We start from the raw sequence: 21031 nt of genomic DNA on the forward strand, positions 1-21031 counted from the left end.
TTCCAATTGAATACTTCATTTTCATATTTAATATGTTTACTTTTTTTAATATTTGCAATTACACATAACAAAATGTTACTACAAACATACCTGAAGTACAAGACCTAATGTCGAACAAATTTTCATCTGTTTTATCAAATGAAACTTTCTCCCGTAACTTTCCATCAGCAGTGTTGTAGAAAGTGCAATCCCTGACGATGAATGTCCCAAATATTGATTTGTCTGGTCCAAAAACACAAAGCTGACACATGTTTGGAATTTGAACATTTTCCCGTGTGTTGTTGGCAATATTGATGAGGACTACTTCACTACGGTAATGAATAAGTATTTTTTTATCCTTGTCAGCGAAACAAGCTTTCTCTGGATCTTTAGGTAAATTATCATACTCTTTCTGAAGTTTGCCCTTCATTAAAGACCATGTTCTGATGACATCATCTCCAAACTGTCCACCTGTAAAACATTTTGCATATACATGTAATATAATAAATAGTAGGGTACCCAATCAACAAATTTTATCAATTTGCCTTAACGGAATAATACATGGCTATATTTTATATCACTGGAAAGAGGAGCACAAACCTCATCGAAATATCGTTGTCGTCGTTGTCTGCCGTGGTCACGTTTTTTTTTAAATCAGGGTCAAAGGTCAAGGCAAAAATTTCAGAAAATTGCACAGTCACTTTTAGATAGCTGGTTTCTCCTACACATATGCGTTTGGAGCAAAAATAAAAACAACTAATTTATAGAAATATATCTTTTGTATCTAATTTTAAAACTTATTTTATATTTTCATCCCCAAAAATGACTTTAGATTGACTTTTTGCATATAGGGTGCAAATTTGAAATTTTCAAAGAGCTGTTAAATAACCTTGACCAATTTCAAATTCTAAATTTGAAATTTTTGTATTTAATTCATTGCAAGTAACATCTAAAGATGTTTTTTAGATCTTAACTTTAATAATTTGTCGAAAACAAAATGTGTTTTTCACGTCTTTTGATAGTCAGGTGTTCATCAATTTCTAGATAAATACCAAACTTCTGTTATTGGTTGTGAAAGAGTATATATAAATGATTTGTTTTGAAATTTGTGTAACACTAACGTCAAACAGAAAGCTGCGAATTACATACAGTAAAACCTGTATAAACCGGCCGGCTACGGGACCATGAAAAAGGGCCGGTTTGGACAGTGAGCCGGTTAATTCAGGTTTCTGTTTTGACCGGAAGTTAATGACTTGTGACGTCCGACATTTTGCATGAAAAAATTCTCTCTGATTGTAAATTATATCTGATAAATTAAAATACTTTCACTTCGTTTTTCATTGTTTGCATTTGCATCATAATGCTCGCGTTGTTTGGATTGTAAGACGAGAGTTTCGATTTACTCCCATGATCAATAATTTGAAATGTTGGAATGGCCGATTAAAAAGCCAGAATATTATCAAACGTAATGTCATCACTTTCGAAACGTTGTCGTACAGTGTACAATATCCATTGATTGTTGTCATCCGGGTGTTTTTCATTATCAAGGTCATTTGTTTAGGGGTTCACAACAAGGAACCAAGGATTTCGCAATTACGATGTGAACTTTTTACTTCGCGATTTTAATTTGTTTATCCAAGTTAAAACGTAAGTTCAATCCGAGATATATATTCGGTGTGTCTTTTCGTTTAATTGACACGTTTTTATTGTTTTAATAAATAATACAGCTCACTACTGTACGATTGTAGGTTCACAGTTTGACACCTGACTAATTAATTATCACGAAAAGTTATATTGTATCAACAAATATGTTTTGATTGCATATCGATCATTGAAATTAATTAGACAAACCGGTTTTGACAGGTAATAATTAATGTAATTAAGAGTATTGGGACTTCATAATAAGACCGGAATTCGGAATACACAGGGTCCGGTTTACAAAGGGTATTTTAACAAAGACTTTGAATGGAAAAATATGGGACTTTCATTTTCGGCCGGAATGGACAGGAAACCGGTTTATTCAGGGTCCGGTTTAATCAGGTTTGACTGTATAATTATGATGTATCAGAAATTAATCAATAAAGTTTATAAATATACTTACATGTTACTGCTGTACTACCATTTGCAGTTACATCCAGACTTTTGACTGTAGATGTGTGTCCTGTCATAGTATAGATCAATTCTCCACCAGGCTTTAAAAGTACTTCATCACTACTAGCCAAATAAGGGACATCACTCTGTTTGCACTGCTCAACAAAACTACTGACAATCTACAAAATTGTTATCAGATTATTAATCACCATCCATTTGTATGCACTCCCCAATAAACTCAGTGAAAAAACACAAAATTTTAATTGTCCAATAAGGGACATACCTTAGTCGACATCACTCAACAAAGGCTCTGAAAACTGTAGTTTAAAGACTGTTAGACATTAAAATACAGTAAAATAAAGAGACTTTACCGTAGTTATAACAGTATTGGGTAACAAGGGCATATTTCATTTATAGAGTTGTTATTTTCTGTTTATCTGTATAAAAAGGGAGATTAAGGATAAATGTGTTCTGTTTATCTGTATAAAAAGGGAGATTAAGGATAAATGTCAATGAGGCAGTAACCCAACAACACTACAGATGTTATTTGTTTTATTTAGAATCATTATGACTTTCCAATTCAAACAGGTACATCTAATATGGTGTCCTTACCATACATTCTCTAGTCCCAATTTTAATGAAATACAAAACTTCTGAAAAGTTGTATCCAAACAATAATTAATTTTTACAGTACCTAACTTGATATCAAAACTGACAGCAAGACATTACAAAAGAATCACATGAACTCTTGACAGGACATGACTATTAAACCCTAGATGCTGATGCAGGATTTCTGAAAAAGGAAGGGCCCTGTTTGGAGTGGACATGTATGGCCATATATGTAGCTCCATATGCCCCATCCCATCTTCTGCAATGTCATTTTTAACTGACTCAGCATTAAGATCTTTACTGTCAATTATAAAGTGTGCACACTTACTTTTTCTTTGGACAGTCTGTCAATCATATGTGGAGCCAGTTGATAAGGATCATGTGATAGTGCATATTCTGACAATTTAAAGGCATCTGTAATCCAAGCTAACTCCTTGTCATTTTCAAAAGTATTCCTGGCAAGATTCAGGTCTCTGAACACATTCCTGAAATATTTTGTATGGTTAATAACTACAAATTCAATAAATGCATTTAATACCATAGTATTCATATATCTCTTCCATAAAGAAGATTTTTCCTGGATGGTAATCAGGATTTCGCCTGATCAATTATTTTTTCGCCACTTTCAATTTTATTTTGCCAACTATTATAAAGTGTAACATAACTTTATTTTTTGTTAAAAAAATTTCTTCTGTTTAACCAAAAAAAAATGAGTTTGTCCCATTGCTGTCTACGAAAATTCTATTCATCTTGTTTTTTAATCTACATAATGTAATGAATAAGCACTAAACATTTACTTTTTAAAAGATACTGTAAAAATTGCAATATAGATCATGAAATCATAACTTTTGACCTCTGGGAACAGATGATATACAAGAAGATTCCTCTGTTACCTTAGTACTTACCTGTATGACATTGCTATAAGTTTGGTCTGTAGAAATTTAAAGTTACATAGACATTCAGATTTGGCTTTCTCCAGTTGTCCTGCTTTTATCCTATGGTAAGGTAAGTGTCCTAACTTCCTATAGTTGTAGGAATCTTTAAATTTATAAGGTTGAGCTGTTACAAGTCTATCCTCTGTACCCTTTGTCTTATTTTTTGTATTTTCAAAAGGCTTTTTATTCCCTGAAATGAAATATTGAACTGCCAGTAGTAAATTCATGACATAAATCAGTAAAATAAGTGTGACAATTTATATATATATAGTAAATCATAAACATTTTGAAATTCATTTGTGCAAAATAATCACATTCACCATATCAATGATAGTTTTCGATAATTTGGGGTGATACATAACAGTACAGGGAGATAACTCTGTAAAAATCAACTTTGGATTTTTATCTTGTTCTATAATAAATGTTCAGGAAATATTAAGCTTCTCATGATCAAAATCAGTGTTTGTCAAACTGTTATTTAACCAATGATTTTTTTGTTTTTGATTTTTTTTGATTTTTTGTCAAAGGGTGTATTATTGTCAAAATTTTATGAAAAAAATAAAATTTTAGTCAAGGTGTTTGGTACCACCTTAAACATAGGAATATGTGCAACTTGAGAATACACAAAAACAAAAACAAATTACTTCATCCACAACTAAGATTCATGATTTAATAAGTTGTTCATTAATTGAATTTCAAAAGTATTTAGTTTCATTCATAGGGTAAACTTATTCCCTTTTTCGTTCACTTGCAAAAATCAATAAAAGTTTCACCAAAAAGTATAAAAAACTTTAATCATAAAACCACAAAGATGTGATTAACCATAAAAGATCCTATAACTGGGAGTAAACTCACAAAAGGATACCTGCAGCATTGGGGGATCCAGCAGGGTTCCGGGGTTGGAAGCCCCCTTTTATTGGGACGATCAATGCATTTGAATGGGGACATGTAATTGGAATGATTTGTCCTGGGTTAGGTACCTCCCACCATACCTGGATTCGCCCCTGTTCAGTCTTGCAATACTATTAGCATATTAATGCAAGTATTTGATTACCTCCCCTTTAACATGTTGAAGATTATATTCCTATTTGCACATTCTAACATGGTATTCTTCAATAGCATTAATTTTAACCAATATCCATCTTTCCAATTTGGAGTTGTTCTGACAAGGCACATGAACAGAATTATATAATAAGAAATATTGAGAAAGAATTGGCATCAAACCTTACCATTGGACCATGTTCCTGCAAAGAAATCAGCAAGTGCAGAATGTAGAAATGACTGTTTCCCTTTAATACAATATCTATCCTGGGCAGCCTCAATAAACTGTCGATGGTACCAGTATATCACTCTCACACCATCAGCACCTCTGTCCACTGCAAATATAATTTTTATTTTCAAATGCTCAATATATAGAACTAGCTGTTAAAATAAATATGAATGCAAATGACCTGATTGCAAATTTTTCATAAAATTCACAAGTTGCACATCTTTGCTTAGAAAGAATGCACACCCTGATATGTCTTGCCAAGGAGAGTTAAAGTGATAGTCTTCTGAAATAATACATGTCTATAATTTAAGTGGATAATGATGGTCTGTGTGGAGGTCCTTCATTTCTGTATTTTTTTATCTTTTTAGGCCAATTTTCTCTATTTTCTATATGCTTTGCCTATTATTCTTTATTTTTTGTTATATTTTTGGGCTTATATTTCTCTATTTTAATAGATCCCTTTTATTCTGCAGTATTGGCCTATTTTTCTCTATTCTTTTACCATCATCAGACCCTCATTAATTGTCTATCACTAAGCAATATAACGCAAGTAAAGATATATATCCAATGTTCTTCATAAAAAAAAGTATACTGTACCATATGTACAAAAATATTAAATAAACCATACCTAGATACTGCTGTAAATCTGTTTTTAATCTAACTAGGAGAAGAGGTGGAAGTCGTCTGATTGGTGGAGTCCAAAACTGGTAAAGGTCATTTAGGACATCATCATCACATGACAATATATCTTCTAATTCTGTTTCAGATAAACCATTTAAAGCTGTATAAAAGATAATGAAAAAAACATGATTCATGTGATTCATATGATGTTCAGTGGTTGTATTTTGTTGATGTGGTTCATAAGTGTTTCTCGTTTCTTCCTTTTTATATAGATTAGGTTTTCCCATTTGAATGCTTTTATACTAGTCATTTTTGGTGCCCTTTATAGCTTGCTGTCTGGTGTGAGCCAAGGCTCTGTGTTGAAGACCATACTTTCACCTATGTTAAGAGAGAGCCATATCTCTTGCATGTTAAAGACATCCTTGTAGATTTAGAAAAAGAGCAGGCTTATGCAGCTACAAGGCAGCACTCGCACCTGCAAAGTGGAAAGGGATTAATATAAGTTGCAAAACTTGTTTTCCAATCCACTACAAATAAATAGGTTTAAACTTACTTTCACCTATAATGGTTTACTTTTCTAAATTGTGACTTGGATGGAGAGTTGTCTCATTGGCACTCATACCACATCTTCTTATATCTGTAGACTTTGTGATTTCACAAAAGGTCCTTACCTATAGTCACATAACCCAGAGTTCTGCTCACAAATAAATCTCCATATCTGACTTCAAGCCGATGAAACAAACTATTTATGCTGTCTCTAACGGTTTTCTGTAATACGGTCTGATTAGTCGGTGTGAAAGAACTCCAGTGGCATGCTTCATCTAAACTAAGCTTCAGAAACAATGCTAGTGAACACTTATTGAAGGCTTTAACAACAATATCGTTCTGTGTTGATGTTAGAATACGATCCTGGGACTGCAACCAGCTCTGGATAATGGATTTGGCATCTTGAACAGAAAGATCGGGTATGTGGACAAAACTCTCATCTGGAAGCATGGTCTGCAATAGGAAGAATTAAAATTCCAGAGTGAATGTATAACTTACTAAGATAATAAGAAGCACTTAATTCCCTTCAATACAAAAATGAACAATTCAGTATAGGTTACCTGATCAAGTTTTTTTTTGTGAAACTGACTCCTGGCCTTCAAATGTTTGGGTTTGATCATTCCCATGTGAGTAAATCTATAAAAGCACAAAGACACTCAAAATTTATACCGGTAGTGTCATTTTCTTTTATGGTAATTAATACATTATTTGAATGCTCTCCCATTTTATGAACACAGTTTATATTATATATCAGAAATCATACCTTAAGTTTTGGAAAGGCTTCATACTGCCTATCCTCTAAGGTGGATACTATAATCTTGACACTTGCAGAGAAATCTTCAGGCAGCCATGATAAACTCCTCCCACCATTAGAAGCATCTAACTGGTCCAGAGAATCAAGGTAGATAACTAGGGGTATATCTGCTAGAGGCAATCCTAAGCATGTTATTAAGTCCTCCTTAAGTTCCTCTATGCTCTGAAAGATCAAAATAAATAACTAATAATATTATTAAGCAAAATCTGTGTCCAGGATTACAGTTTCAAAGCCTATATAAATTGTACAGCCTACACATACAAAATTCCTATTGGAATTTTCAAAACAAGCATACAAAATTTGTTTGAACATGCAAAAGAAACATGGCTGAAAGAAGGGAAAAAAATACATTGACATCTTGGTTATAAAGCTGAAGTGAACATTTTGATGTTAACAATTTAAATAAATTAAATGTTTTGAACTGATCAGGGCTATTCCAGAAAAAAATGTATGGGGGGTTGGAAGGCACATTGAATTAATAATACATGGGTGATGGGTATCAGAGCAACTTTTCACACAATAATGCACTATAATTCTCAATTACAATTGTATGGGTGGCTGGTGCTGACAAAAACTGCCTTCCAACCCCCCATACATATTTTTCTGGAATAGCCCTCAGTTTAATAAATAAACCATATAAACAAAGTTTCCTTCCATTTAAACTAGAGGCTCTCAAGAGCCTGTGTCGCTCACCTTGGTCTATGTGCATATTAAACAATGGACACAGATAAATTCATGACAAAATTGTGGTTTGGTGATGGTGATGTGTTTGTAGATCTAACTTTACTGAGCATTCTTGTTGCTACAATTGTCTCTATCTAAAATGAACTTGGCCCAGTAATTACAGAGGACAATATTTTCTAAAAATTTATGAAAATTGTTAACAAATGACTATAAAGGGCAATAACTCCTTAAGGGGTAAACTAACAATTTTGGTCATGTTGACTTATTTGTAGATCTTACTTTGCTGAACATTATTGCTGTTTACAGTTTATCTCTATTTATAATAATATTCAAGATAATAACCAAAGCATAATTATTGCATAGTACTAACATTGCTAAAAAGGCATACCAAAATTTATTTGACTTGGCTTCTGATTGACTTATATATCTTATATCAATGATATATTCTCAATTATTTTTTTTTGTTTTTATTCTTACACTTATTTATAAATCAGCATGGTCATATATACTCAAAGCCATCTGCTGTGTTATAAGTAATCAAAGATGGCAATATAGGATCAGGAAAACTTAAATAGTAAAAATTTGTCGATACATAACTTATTTTATTTTTGGTAGCCTATGACTTTTGTAAACATATTGGTTACATGGTTAAGTGCAAACAAACTAAAGTGGAATAATGTTATGACATTAATATATTGTATCTGAAATATTAATAAAAGTTTTCAAACACAAAATGGAACGTTTTCAATATTTCTAACATGGAGTCAAACTGTAGTATTAGGAAGGACAATTATCTTTAAAGTACATTGTTTACAAAGCAAAAGCACAATTTTTAAATGCAGATGCAAGTCTTTAATACTTTATCATTAATATAAGCACAGGTGCTTGGGAAATCTTTTTGTTAAGGATTTGTGAACTCCAACCAATGAAAAGACATGATTTGTATCAGTTAATTTCTTTTTCAAAGTGTTTCTATTGGTTGAGAGAACACATATTGCATTTAATTAAAGAAGATTTCCCAAACTCCTGTGGTATAAGCATTATTTCATAAAAAAAAAATCAAAATAACACAATAAATGTAATTTATTCAGGATGGTGTGTTAACCAGGAATTCAACATTAGACAAACAAATTAAGGGTATATATACTGTACCTCAATGTTGTGAAGAATTTCCTGTATATAAAACATCTTATTTCATATTACAATTTCACAGTTGTGAATTTCTTACAAAAGAGAAGAGATGAGTATTAACCACAAAAAGAAATATAGAAATCTTTACTAGAAAGGGGATTGATTCGGGGTGGGTGGGGGTGTTACTGACTATCCTTTCAGGTATAAGTGTGCTGACAGCACTTGCCAAATCATACCCTGTTCTAACCAAAAAACATTAACCTGTTTTAAAGAGAAATATTGAAAACCATACCCTGTTCTAGACACGCTCAGAAAACGTATACCCTGTTCTAGACTGTATAAAATAGATGCTGTTCTAGACCCGGGTTCTAGACTGTATCTTAAACATTTAATTAAGTAATCCTGTACTAGACAAATACCTTGTTTAAAAACACACCCTGTTATCACCAGCAGGGTATGAAAAAGCGACCCTGTTCTAGCCAACAGGACAGGAAAAAGGGACCCTGTTCTAACAAGCAAGGCATGAAAAAGGGACCCTGTTTTGCGGCACATTCATCATACCACTTAAAATATAGGAAGTAACCATTCTGGGGATTGATTGCTTGTTGCCAATCTTGTCAGACTATGTCAATGGTCAACAATATTAGAAAGAAATATGGAGATCAAATTTAATAGTTTATTTGAAAACCATATTTTTAAAATCAATTTCAACTTACAAAATTCATTACATGGAAGTGAAATGGTAAAAAAATCTCTGTAGCAAAAATAATTTGATATAAAATGTATCCCTGTACTGCAACAGATTTTAAGGAAATTTATCTAGCAAACATGGTACAAAATATATATGTTTAAACTTTGAAAGCATTTAATAAAATAAATTTACCTCCGAGGTAGCTTTATCCAGCCCATATGTCTGACGAATCTGTGATATCAAACTTTTAAGTAATGGTGCTATTGATGAACTGTCTGGTGTTGTTCCTATAAATCTAAAAATTGACATGAAGTTCTGCATAAATGTGTTTTCCCCTATGAAACAAACCATGACAAACACTTCAGTAAGATTTTTCATTCATCCACAAAATTTTAGTTCCGAAATAGTCTTGGTTTACCATGTCTGATTTATTTTTACACACTTAAATCATGTCAGAACGTCAGAAATATATGCAATGTTGGGATCAATACAACATTGTTTGCATGAAAACATCAACTCAAATTAACATCACTTGAATATAATGGTTCTTTTACAGTATTCAAAATTCAACAATTAGTTTTCAGTTTACCTGCATAGAACTACAGCTTGTTTTTTCCACATTGATTTTGTCAGTTTAGCAGCCATAGACATAATGGAAGTCTTACCGCAGCCTGAAAATCCATGTATCACTAAAGGATTTTCTGAATTCCCAGTTACATAGGCTTTTATTCTCTGAAATAATGTAATATAAATACTTGAATCAAAATTGTAATTTAAATGGTAAAAAAAACCCAACACAAAATCATGTGTCAAGCAATAAAAAGTACCCTTAGCTTTTTTGTATTTCTGTAATTCTTGTAACAATTTCTTGATAAGGCCTTCAAATATAAAACTAATACAATGGTATAATTTCGTCCTGAACATGCATGAAATATTTGCCACTGGATGCCGCGAGTGAGTGGATGTTAAGCAACCAACAATCAATCAGTCAATGACATAATTATATCACAATCAAAATAAATGAACATACCAGCATAATACAAAGAGATAAAATCAAATCAAACCTTTAAAATATCCTCCCGTCCTTGGAAACCAAGACATTTTTCCTGACAGAATACTAAATGCTGTTTACACTCTTCCAGCAAAGGATCAACTAGTTCCTGCTTTTCTCTTTCCTTGATAGCTTTATCTATCATATTCTGCATGTTGGTTACCAGGTCTTCACTGATCTGCTTTAAATATTTAGCATGTTCCTTGTTCTCTGGATCTATACCTGCAGATGAACAACAAATGCTAGAAAAACTGAAATTTGACTTTTGAAATCAGGAGCTGTATAAGTTCCATAGAATTATGAGCATAAGAAATAAGAATAATATTTTAACTAATCATTCATTTCTGACAATATAAGCATGTGTTTATACAAAATTCTGTTGAAATACAGGTTACATTAATAAGCACATTTATTTAACTAAAAATCATGTTCAAATTTATGCTAAGGGGAGATAATCATTAGTTTTATTATGACATCCATTAACACTGACCTAGTATACATATTTGTTTAGGGGCCAGCTGAAAGACGCCTCCGGATGCGGAGTTTCTCGCTACATTGAAGACCAATAAGTGGCCTTCAGCTGTTGTCTGCTCTATGGTCTGGTTGTTGTCGCTTTGACACATTACCATTTCCATTCAATTTTTTATAAACAACAAATGAAGCTCTCATTTGGCCATGTTTATCTGAGGTTAGTTTACAAATGCACTATTGATTCCTGTGTTTGGAATCATATATATATATATATAGTCTTACAGAGCCAACCAATTATAAAGGGCAGGTTTTTGGATCCTGAATGCTCTTCAACTTTGTACTTGTTTGGCTTTATAAATATTTTGATATGAGCGTCACTGATGAGTCTTAAGTAGACGAAACGCGCGTCTGGCGTACAAAATTATAATCCTGGTACCTTTGATAACTATTTCCTACTGAAAAACTGTCAGAACTACTCAATAAATTGACCACATAATTCCAAACATTCAACAAATATAAGTTTAATCGTAAAGTAGATATTTTTTGTCATATAAAATGACCAATATAAGTGCAACTCAGTTGATGTGAAGTGTTATTTTGTGAAATTGAGAATGCCATCTTCACCATTTTTTCCCCGTTTGCATTCTTTACCCTTCTGTGATGAAATGAATGTGATTATGACAAGTGACAGATGACAAGTTAAATACACTCAGACATCACTTATTACTAGTTTAAATGATATTTTATTGATATTTTCAGAAATTATTGAGATAATGGCAAATAGGTATTTTACACATGTCTATTTCCTTATTGTGTTATTTATTGAAAACTAGGTATTTATATGTTACTGGTAGTAACTATTAATAACTAGATGTGTCAAAATGACACAAATGACCCCGTCTCAAAAAGAAGAAAAATCTGCAATTTCAACAACACATGTGGACACAAACATGATGGTAGTCTAACATATAAAAAGTCAGCACAAGATCTGAAGGCGTATAGAAAAATAGTCTGTATAACTGAGATTTTCAACAATTTTTTTTAAGTCCAAAACCCTTAATTTCGGCAAAAATCAGAGGAGCGGAACTACACTTAAACTTGATCTGTAAATCTTTAACTGACATCCCAAAAATCAGCCTAATATCTGAAGGCGTTTAGAAAAAAGTCTGTATAATGGTTTGTTGCGAAATGACAGAATGACGGACAAGGGTAAAACTATATTGCACCGACAACGTTGTTGCAGGGCCATAAAAATTTTAATTTAAGAAAGCCTTCATTCGTAAATTAATAATCATTAAGATTGTGCAATCTGGAATATTTCCGCAATTCTATCTTTATACTTCAAGAATAGAAAGACCTAAAAACAAAACATTAAATTAAATATAGTTTCCAAGTTAAGTGATCTGACTTTTATTTCAAAATATATTTTTCATGCAAAATTAGCTGATCCAACCGCAGATACATCACTTTCAATTCATCATACTTTTCATTGACATAAGCCAACTTTTTCCGATATGGAACCAGTCGACGATTGACAAAGGGAAGTAATTTGTTTGAAAAGTGTGTAATAACAGAATCAAATAGGTAATTGGCAAATGGACTATAGTGTATATATGTATAATGACCATTTACTTAGTTGAGGAAAACTAAAGTTAGAAAACAGAAACAAATCTTAGGATGTACATAGGGGATGAAAGAGGGTATAACTTAACGCCCCTGTCACAGAGTGGCAGGGGTATTAAAATGTAAGAAATTATCTCAAGTGTTGAATCAGATATATGTGGCCATAATACTAATGTGGGTCATTTTTTGTTTGTTGTTGTTTTAAAGTCTGTTTTCAGGGGCAGATCCAGCCATTTTAAAAAGGGGGGGGGTCCTAACCCAGGACAAAGGAGGGGTTCCAACTACATGTCCCCATTCAAATGCATTGATCATCCAAAAAAAAGGGGGGGTTCCAACCCCTGCCCCCTGGATCGGCCAGTTGTTTTTCAGAGGTGTATAAAGTTGTTGGTGGCTGATGTGGTCTCTTGTTCTGTGTTGTATTTTTTTATTTCTTTATAAAATTATGTTGTAATATTAAGTTGTATTTTTTTCTATTTTTAGATAAGCTATTATTTTTCTGCACTGATCTTTTGTTATATCTGTTGCCACAAACATCCCACACATGATAACTTATATTTGTACAAGGTGCATGTGAAAAGTTTAAATACACACACACAAAATAAACATGCATTTCAAACATTTAAATACCTCTTTTATATCTTCCTTCTGATAAAATTACATGCATACACATTGATATAAATAGGGGGAAAAACATAAAACAACATCAAATGATATATAATATTGATTTCTTTATTACTTAAAAAAGTTACAATTCAAGATTGTAGATTGTGCCAGGAGACTTGCTCAATTTCTTGTTTTAATACAGACCACAAAATAGGTCCTTATTCAATTATCATTTAGAATATCCATAACAATTCTTACAATGAAGGTCTGTCATACAATTTCATTAGCAATACTTAAAATTTAGACACAATTATAACTTAGATATGAACTTGCTATTTTATTATTTCTATTATTTTGGATTCCTAACAAAAAAGGGAGAAGGTTCGGTACCATTAAAATATTTAATCCTGCTGCAAATGTTTGCACCTGTCCTAAGTCAGGAATCTGATGTTCAGTAGTTGTCGTTTGTTTATGTAGTTCATAAGTGTTTCTCGTTTCTCATTTTTATATAGATTAGACTGTTGGTTTTCCTGTTTGAATGGTTTTACATTACTAATTTTTGGGGCCCTTTATAGCTTGCTGTTCGGTTTAAGCCAAGGCTCTGCCTTGAAGGCCGTACCTTGACCTATAATGGTTTACTTTTTTGGATGGAAAGTTGTCTCATTGGCACTCATACCACATCTTCCTATATTTAATAAATTCAGAAAAGATATGGCACATAAAACTAAATATATGCAACCTACCTCCCTGTATCCAATTAACATTATATTGTACAATATTCTTGGAGGGAAGAACTTTTGACATTCTCTCATCCTTCAGTTCTGACAAAAGCTGGCGAGATTTCTTCCATTTTTTTTCCTCACCCTGACAATCTTCAAGAATAAATGGTTACAGATTAATTTTATTGAATTATTTGATTAAGGAATTTAATGTACACCAAAAGAAATCATTCTAAATTTTATTCAATACTTTCACCAGATATTTAAAAAAATATTTCTATATTTATAAAGGGACACAAATCAGGAAAAAATTCTGCTAATGAACACTGACAACTTTTTTTTTAAACTAAACATAAGCTTCATTGAAAAAAAACAAAAAAACTTGATCTGTATTTTGAGGTAATAGGCATTGTGTATGTCTAATAACATTTGGTTGAGGCAAACTAAAGTTAAAGAACCAAAACAAAATAAATCCACATTTTTATGCCCCACCTACGATAGTAGAGGGGCATTTTGTTTTCTGGTCTGTGGCTCCGTCCGTCTGTTCGTCCGTTCGTCCCTTCATCCCACTTCAGGTTTAAGTTTTTGGTCAAGGTACTTTTTGATGACGTTGAAGTCCAATCAACTTGAAACTTAGTACACATGTAGTACCCCTTGATATGATTTTTCTAATTTTAATGCCAAATTAAAGTTTGACCCCAATTTCACGGTCCACTGAACATAGAAAATGATAGTGCAAAGTTCAGGTTAAAGTTTTGGTTAAAGCTTTTGGTCAAGGTAGTTTTTGATGAAGTTGAAGTCACATCAACTTAAAACTTAGTACACATGTTCCCTATGATATGATCCTTCTAATTTTAATTCCAAATTAAAGTTTTACCCCAATTTCACAGTCCACTGAACATAGAAAATGAAAGTGTGAGTGGGGCATCCTTGTACTATGGACACATTCTTGTTTCATTTGTAAAGGGGCATAACTTAACAACAGAAAATTCAATCTTGATCTTTGCTTTATAGTATTAATAAGCATTTTCTAAAAGTTTCATAACATTTGGTTTATTCAGAGGCAAACATCAGTAAGAAAACAGAAACTAAATATTTTGTAATTTTTCTATTTATAAAGGGGCATAACTCTAGAACAGTTCTAGTCATGCTACCAAAATTTGAACTAGATCTGTATTTTGTGATAATAAGCATTGTGTATAGTTTTCATAAGATTTGATTGAGGAAAACTTAAGTTAGAGAACGGAAACTAAAAATTTGCAAAGGGGCTTAACAGTTAAAGTGATGCCACCAAATTTCAAACTTGATCTGTGTTTTTGGTAATAAGCATTGTGTAAAAGTTTCATAACATTTGGTTTAGGCAAACTCAAGTTTGAGAACGGAAACCAATTTTGGGAGGTACGAATGTATGTACAGATGGACAAGGGATGAAACATAATGTGCCCTCCAATACGGCAAGATAAAAAGTCACAACCAATGGAAGAAAAAGATCTTGTACATGTAAATATATGATATGCTATATTCTTAATGTATTGCTTTACAAGTTAAATGACACATTTCTTGTTATCAAAGACCATAAATTCTAACTGCATGCATCGAAGGAAGTAGGAAACATATCAGAGGAGGGGTCGGAGGGGTCATGATCACAAAATCCTGGACTTATAAACATGAAATCCTGAGGTCCCAAATTATACAAAAAAAATCCCACCATCCTGAAAAATTCAAAAGAAGTATTCCCAGATCCCAAAAGAGTCAATCCCTAAATCCCCAGCTTAAAAACACTAGATCCCGATGGCCGAAAAAGTTCATGAATTCTTGAATGTAATTCTGCTGAAGAAATTGAATTGTAACACTCTAGTTATAGCAGACTATATATAGTGTTACCAAAGAAATTTAGTACATGCTTGTTTTTCTTCTAATAGACATACCAGTAATGCCAAGTCTATAAAGTACTATGACTTTCAAGGGGCACTAGCTGTCAAATTCATGTTCACCGATTTTAATCAAATTCTCATATTTGATTTATTTATAACAATGTAATTTTTGTTAACATTTATCCAAACTATTAAAAGTCTAAAATAAACAATTAACAGGGCACAGGCATGAAAATATGTAGCTTCATTTGAAGTGTATTTTAGTCTAGGCGCCATCTAATTAATTATCTAGGTGACCTCTAAAGTCATCCGATGACCATATAAGTGATGTAAACATAAATATAGATATAAATAGATTAAGCAAACTTGTGCTGTTGGAATATTCTAGGTATATTTAATTTCATATTAGAGATGAAAAATAAATGTTTATCTGTGCTAGTGCCCCTTTAATATTTTTTCCAGATGATGATGATGTACTTTACTTTGACAATGCTCATCATGATGTGCTGGTCATCTTGGATTTCTATGGATGAAATAAGATATCTCTACTTATAATAATTTAAAAATATTACCTATATATCTTGACAGTGCTTTTGATGGTGTGTCATCTTCAATTTTCTCTAAGTTACGTTTAAACCATATACAGCTAGTCTCTTGATTCTTGATATCTAATAATCCCATCTGTACTTCTCTTTCTGTTACTGTTATCAGAAGAAATTATGTTTCAAATCAGTTTTTTTTTATAAAACTTGGAATTAAGCAATGCATATTTTTTTTTAAAGACTATATCAAAATTCAGAAGTTAAGTACCTAACACTTTCAAAGGAGATAATAGGAACCCTAAAATCAAGTCTTCATCTCATTGGTACATCTTTTACCACATACATATGGACTGATGTCCTATGCTAAATTACATATTTATATGAAAAATTCTTTTTACTAAAAGAAATGTGCTAACAAGATGAAGAGCCTTGTTGAAGAGCATAGGCAGATCCAGGGGGTTGCTTTTATAGGGAATCACTGAAGCGTGACTGGAGCAGCCCCCCCCCCCCCCTTACAAAAAGTTCTGGATCTGCCATTGAAGAGTAATTCAAAATCATTGAACATATATTAACAATCTTAAACAGAGTTGATGCTAACCTGACACCAAATAATTTCTTGCTTTCTCAGGACCAAGACATTTTTCTGCAGTAGTAGCTAAAAGATCCTGCATTTTATCACTGTCAATCCACCATATAGCTTTAGCTTTATCTTTAGCATCCACATTGGTGGAGATAAAATCAGGAAGTTGTGCACTAATTCTTTGTAGAACAAACACTGGTGGTACAGCATTATCATCTTTCTTGTACCATCTATAAAATAAATATATATTTCACCTCCACCCTATGGCTATTATAAATCTCTTTTTAATTTCACTTTCTGTACTGGGTTAGCTCATATATTTTCTAATGAATCTACTACCAGCAATTTAGATTCTTGTTTTTTTTTTGTTTCCCAGGATTTTAGTATGATCCTTATAAAAAAAATAATTACAGAATATATTGTTCTTAAAACACTTTATAAATAGATTACATCAAAACCTGTTGCATGTATTTTTTATCTTAAGGTTTGCAGTAAGTGATGGAAAATAAACAGCTGCGCCATGAGCGCATGATACGCCCGACGTCTTGTGTGGAAGTTTTATGCAATAATCATAAATAGTTTCTGAGAAAGTTTTAAGCAATTACCATTTATTGCTTTTGGGACACGGTGGGACATGTGAAACCCCACACCCCCCCCCCCCCCCCCCCCCCACCCACCCACCCTGTTTTTTTTTTACAAATATCACTAAAATAAAATTTTGAATCAGACCAAAAAGTATACAGATCTTTAGATTAATATAAAAAAGAAGTGTGTTAAGTTTTAAGCAATAATCATAAATCATTTTTGAGATACGGCACGACATGTAAAAACCCCCTCCCCCTTTTTTACAAAATACTCAATAACTCAAAAATGAAATTTTGAATCATCACCAAAAAGTATACAGATCTTTAGATTAATATAACAAAAAAGTGTGTAAAGTTTTAAGCCATAATCATAAATTGTTTTTGAGATACGGCGCGACATGTAAAAAACCCTCCCCCTTTTTTACAAAATACTCAATAACTCAAAAATGAAATTTTGAATCATCACCAAAAAGTATACAGATATTAAGATTAATATAACTAAGAAGTGTGTAAAGTTTTAAGCAATAATCAAGAATCGTTTTTGAGATACGGTGCGACATGTGAAAAAAAACACACCCCTGTTTTAGTTACAACCAGTAAAATCTTTAAGATTTACATCAACCAATGTCGTGTACTAAGCCTGGAGAACTATTATAAGTACCAAGATAAAAGGAATAAACTGCACTTCGAAAATCCCTTCATAGGTTTTAGTACAAGCCAATCTGTACTAGCAGATGACATCTATATACTCAATAACTAACTGCTAAAACAGGATCTACTTTTCCAAACAATTATGACCAAATTGTGTGAAAAAATTCCGAATGACAAGGCGGCCAAAATATTATTATAACCTCAGAACACTTTTTTCTTATTTACGCAAACTATATCAACCTACTTTGTTAGCAGTTCTTTATCTTCTGTAGAGTCTATTGCTTGTAATAATTGTTCAAATTCTTTAGCTTCTATCTGTTTAAGGAGATTTCTGTACCCATACTTGTGAGACAATAGAGTCTACAACACAGATATAAAACTGTAAGTAAAAACAATAGTTGAAAGAATAAATCATCCTTCAATATATAAGACTGGACAAAAAAAGGGCTGTCACACCTGCCAACTTTTCAATGCCCAATGCCCATGGGGGATTTACGTGCAAGAGAGATCTTACAGACCTAAAACAAACTTCAAGGGGCCTTCAAATGTATTTTAATATAGCATTTAGCCTTCTTCATACTTTAAAAACCCTACAGCCATTGCAAATTTACTGTTTTGTTTAAAATTGTGGACACAATTGCTCTTTCAAAATTCCCATTTGAGAGCTTTCATGGGGGAAATCCCCCACAAATTGTGACAGTTGGCAGGTATGGAGTCTGTGTTCAATTAGTGAACAGACAGACCATTACTATGTCGTTCATCTTTATACAGCAGAGGATCACTAATACTATTATTATTATTATATTATCAAATATGATTGCCATTATGATTTCAGATAGAAGCAGCAACTCAGGAGCCTGAACCAGAAAGCTGCAACCACTGTTACTTTACTTATCATTACTTATCATTACATTATTTTTATGGGTACAAATTCAGCAGATTGAGAAATAAAATGTACTTTCATGGAAACGTAACTTCATTATTTTGAAAAAAACTCTGAATATGAGAAACTGATATTTTGATGAATACCAGTACCTCATTTTGTGGTTAACCTTTTAGGCAAGAAATCAAAAAAGATATAGGCCAAAAAATGTATTATTTCAGTGTTTAATTTTCTTTTTTTTCTGTTTTTCTTCCCTAGTCAGGATTTTACAATACCCCTAAAATCACATGAAGTTGACTATGACTTTTGGGGTAAACATTGAAAAATTATGTACAAGACTATAAAATGTGGATTTCTTATTTAATCTGAATTTTATAATATATATATATATATATCAATACATGACAATTAGAAATTGCTATGTCTGTTGACAGTTTTTCTTTTAAAACTTTAGCTATCCATAGAAGATTTTAGCCTTTTAATGCCTGTAATTTATTTAATTCAGTAAAAATTTACATGTAACTTCTAAAGCAATTTTATATCAATTTAAAAACAAATATGGAGATCAAATTTAAATAACATTTCTATATATGACATTATTTCTTAAGGATTAAGCAATCAACAACATATTTAAGTACCGATATTATTACCTGCTTACTTAAGCTAAAATTAAATTGGAATTCTAGATAATATGCCTTCAGCGGAAATCCTTTAATTGAATTCAATAAAACAAAATGATCAACCTTGACCATTACAACTTTCTCAATATTCAATAAAGATACCTATCAAGTTCATATATTTCAATACAATGTCTACATTCTTATACAACTTTTTTGGGGGGTAAAATTATTTGAAACATGATACATTTAAATGTGTCAAATGTATGCTCACTGATTTGACTCAAATTCTCATATTTGACTTATAACATACTAAAATGTATATCCAAATTTCTATGAGTCTGAAATTTACAATTAACAACGCATGTACTGGATAAAATATCAACATTTCCTCTGTATTTTAGTCTAGACAGCATCTAATTATAATCATTGAGGTGACCTCTGAAGACTGCAGTTGGTCACATAACTTTATTTAAACATAAACATATATATAAATAGTTAGCAACCTTGTGAATTTTTTGCACTTTTCTAGGCCTATTTGGTTTCATGTTATAGGTTAAAATAATAAGTTAATCATCATGTTTACCTGCATAAGAATGATTTTTTGGGACTATATCATCCAAGGAGATGATACGATTAGGTACTCAATTATTAAGGGGACTCTACAGAGGATGAAAGACAATGCGTCAATAGACAAATTAAATAGCTTTTAAATTTTAGAACAATTAATAAACTGCAGTATCAAATCTGCAATCACAAATCTATTTACAGAAATCCAGTTTTAACCAAATTAAAATATTAACCACAAAATTGGGACCTGTTGACAGTTTTTGGCACTGTTCCAATTCCTTGAGACAAAGATCTACAGCGCTGTGATCATCTGTAGCTTCATCTCTGACTCCCCATCTCATATCAACAACCTGGAACTCATAACCATGGTCACGACAAAAAGATTGAATTCTGGGATAAGAATGAACCATCCAAGAATTCCTTTCATATTTTGTATCTACAAAATGAAATATTTAAATCATTCATAAAGGATCATAAAAAAAATGTCTTTTCTTCATATTTTAAATGTCAAAGATGATTAAAAACTATTTGCTTGACATCTTTTTCATAGTTTACTATTTCATTGTATCACTCCTAAGGTATCTCAGACTGTTTTAAAAGTCCTACTTCAAAAGCTACTACACTATTGTATCCTTTTGTTAACAATCAGTGCTTTTATATAAATCATGGTCTTTTGGATATTTGTATCATTAGTATGCTGTCTTATAGACATAACCAATATCTCATTTTATTCCTATTCATTAACTTCATTCATATTGACACAACTTAATAGTATATTTTGTATCAATTCTAATATAACTGTATTTTTTCTTACAGGCTACATATATAATAGATTGAAGTAAGAATTTTTAACATTGATATAAAATTGAAAAATCTGATAAATATAAAAGAA

General features: G+C 31.9%; 1 protein-coding gene across 3 annotated transcripts in view; it reads right to left on the reverse strand.

Annotated features, from left to right (window-relative positions):
• Positions 1–21031, reverse strand: part of LOC139514333 (NACHT domain- and WD repeat-containing protein 1-like) — a 47773-nt gene that overhangs the window by 16805 nt on the left and 9937 nt on the right. The window contains exons 3-20 of one of the 3 annotated variants that reach the window (XM_071303429.1): positions 20373–20575; positions 18314–18429; positions 16853–17064; positions 16285–16413; positions 13863–13991; positions 13144–13161; positions 10436–10644; positions 9961–10103; positions 9564–9666; positions 8702–8722; positions 6815–7027; positions 6177–6504; positions 5513–5665; positions 4844–4990; positions 3585–3804; positions 3008–3164; positions 2081–2249; positions 91–450 (exon numbers count right to left, since the gene is read on the reverse strand). In XM_071303429.1, coding sequence (XP_071159530.1) covers positions 91–450; positions 2081–2249; positions 3008–3164; positions 3585–3804; positions 4844–4990; positions 5513–5665; positions 6177–6504; positions 6815–7027; positions 8702–8722; positions 9564–9666; positions 9961–10103; positions 10436–10644; positions 13144–13161; positions 13863–13991; positions 16285–16413; positions 16853–17064; positions 18314–18429; positions 20373–20575 — 3030 coding nt within the window. The remainder of the gene's footprint in view (positions 1–90; positions 451–2080; positions 2250–3007; positions 3165–3584; positions 3805–4843; positions 4991–5512; positions 5666–6176; positions 6505–6814; positions 7028–8701; positions 8723–9563; positions 9667–9960; positions 10104–10435; positions 10645–13143; positions 13162–13862; positions 13992–16284; positions 16414–16852; positions 17065–18313; positions 18430–20372; positions 20576–21031) is intronic. The other 2 variants (XM_071303430.1, XM_071303431.1) reach the window with 2 other exon arrangements.

This window comes from Mytilus edulis, chromosome 3 (genome assembly GCF_963676685.1).
Source record: "Mytilus edulis chromosome 3, xbMytEdul2.2, whole genome shotgun sequence".
In the NCBI taxonomy this organism is placed as follows: Eukaryota; Metazoa; Mollusca; class Bivalvia; order Mytilida; family Mytilidae; genus Mytilus; species Mytilus edulis.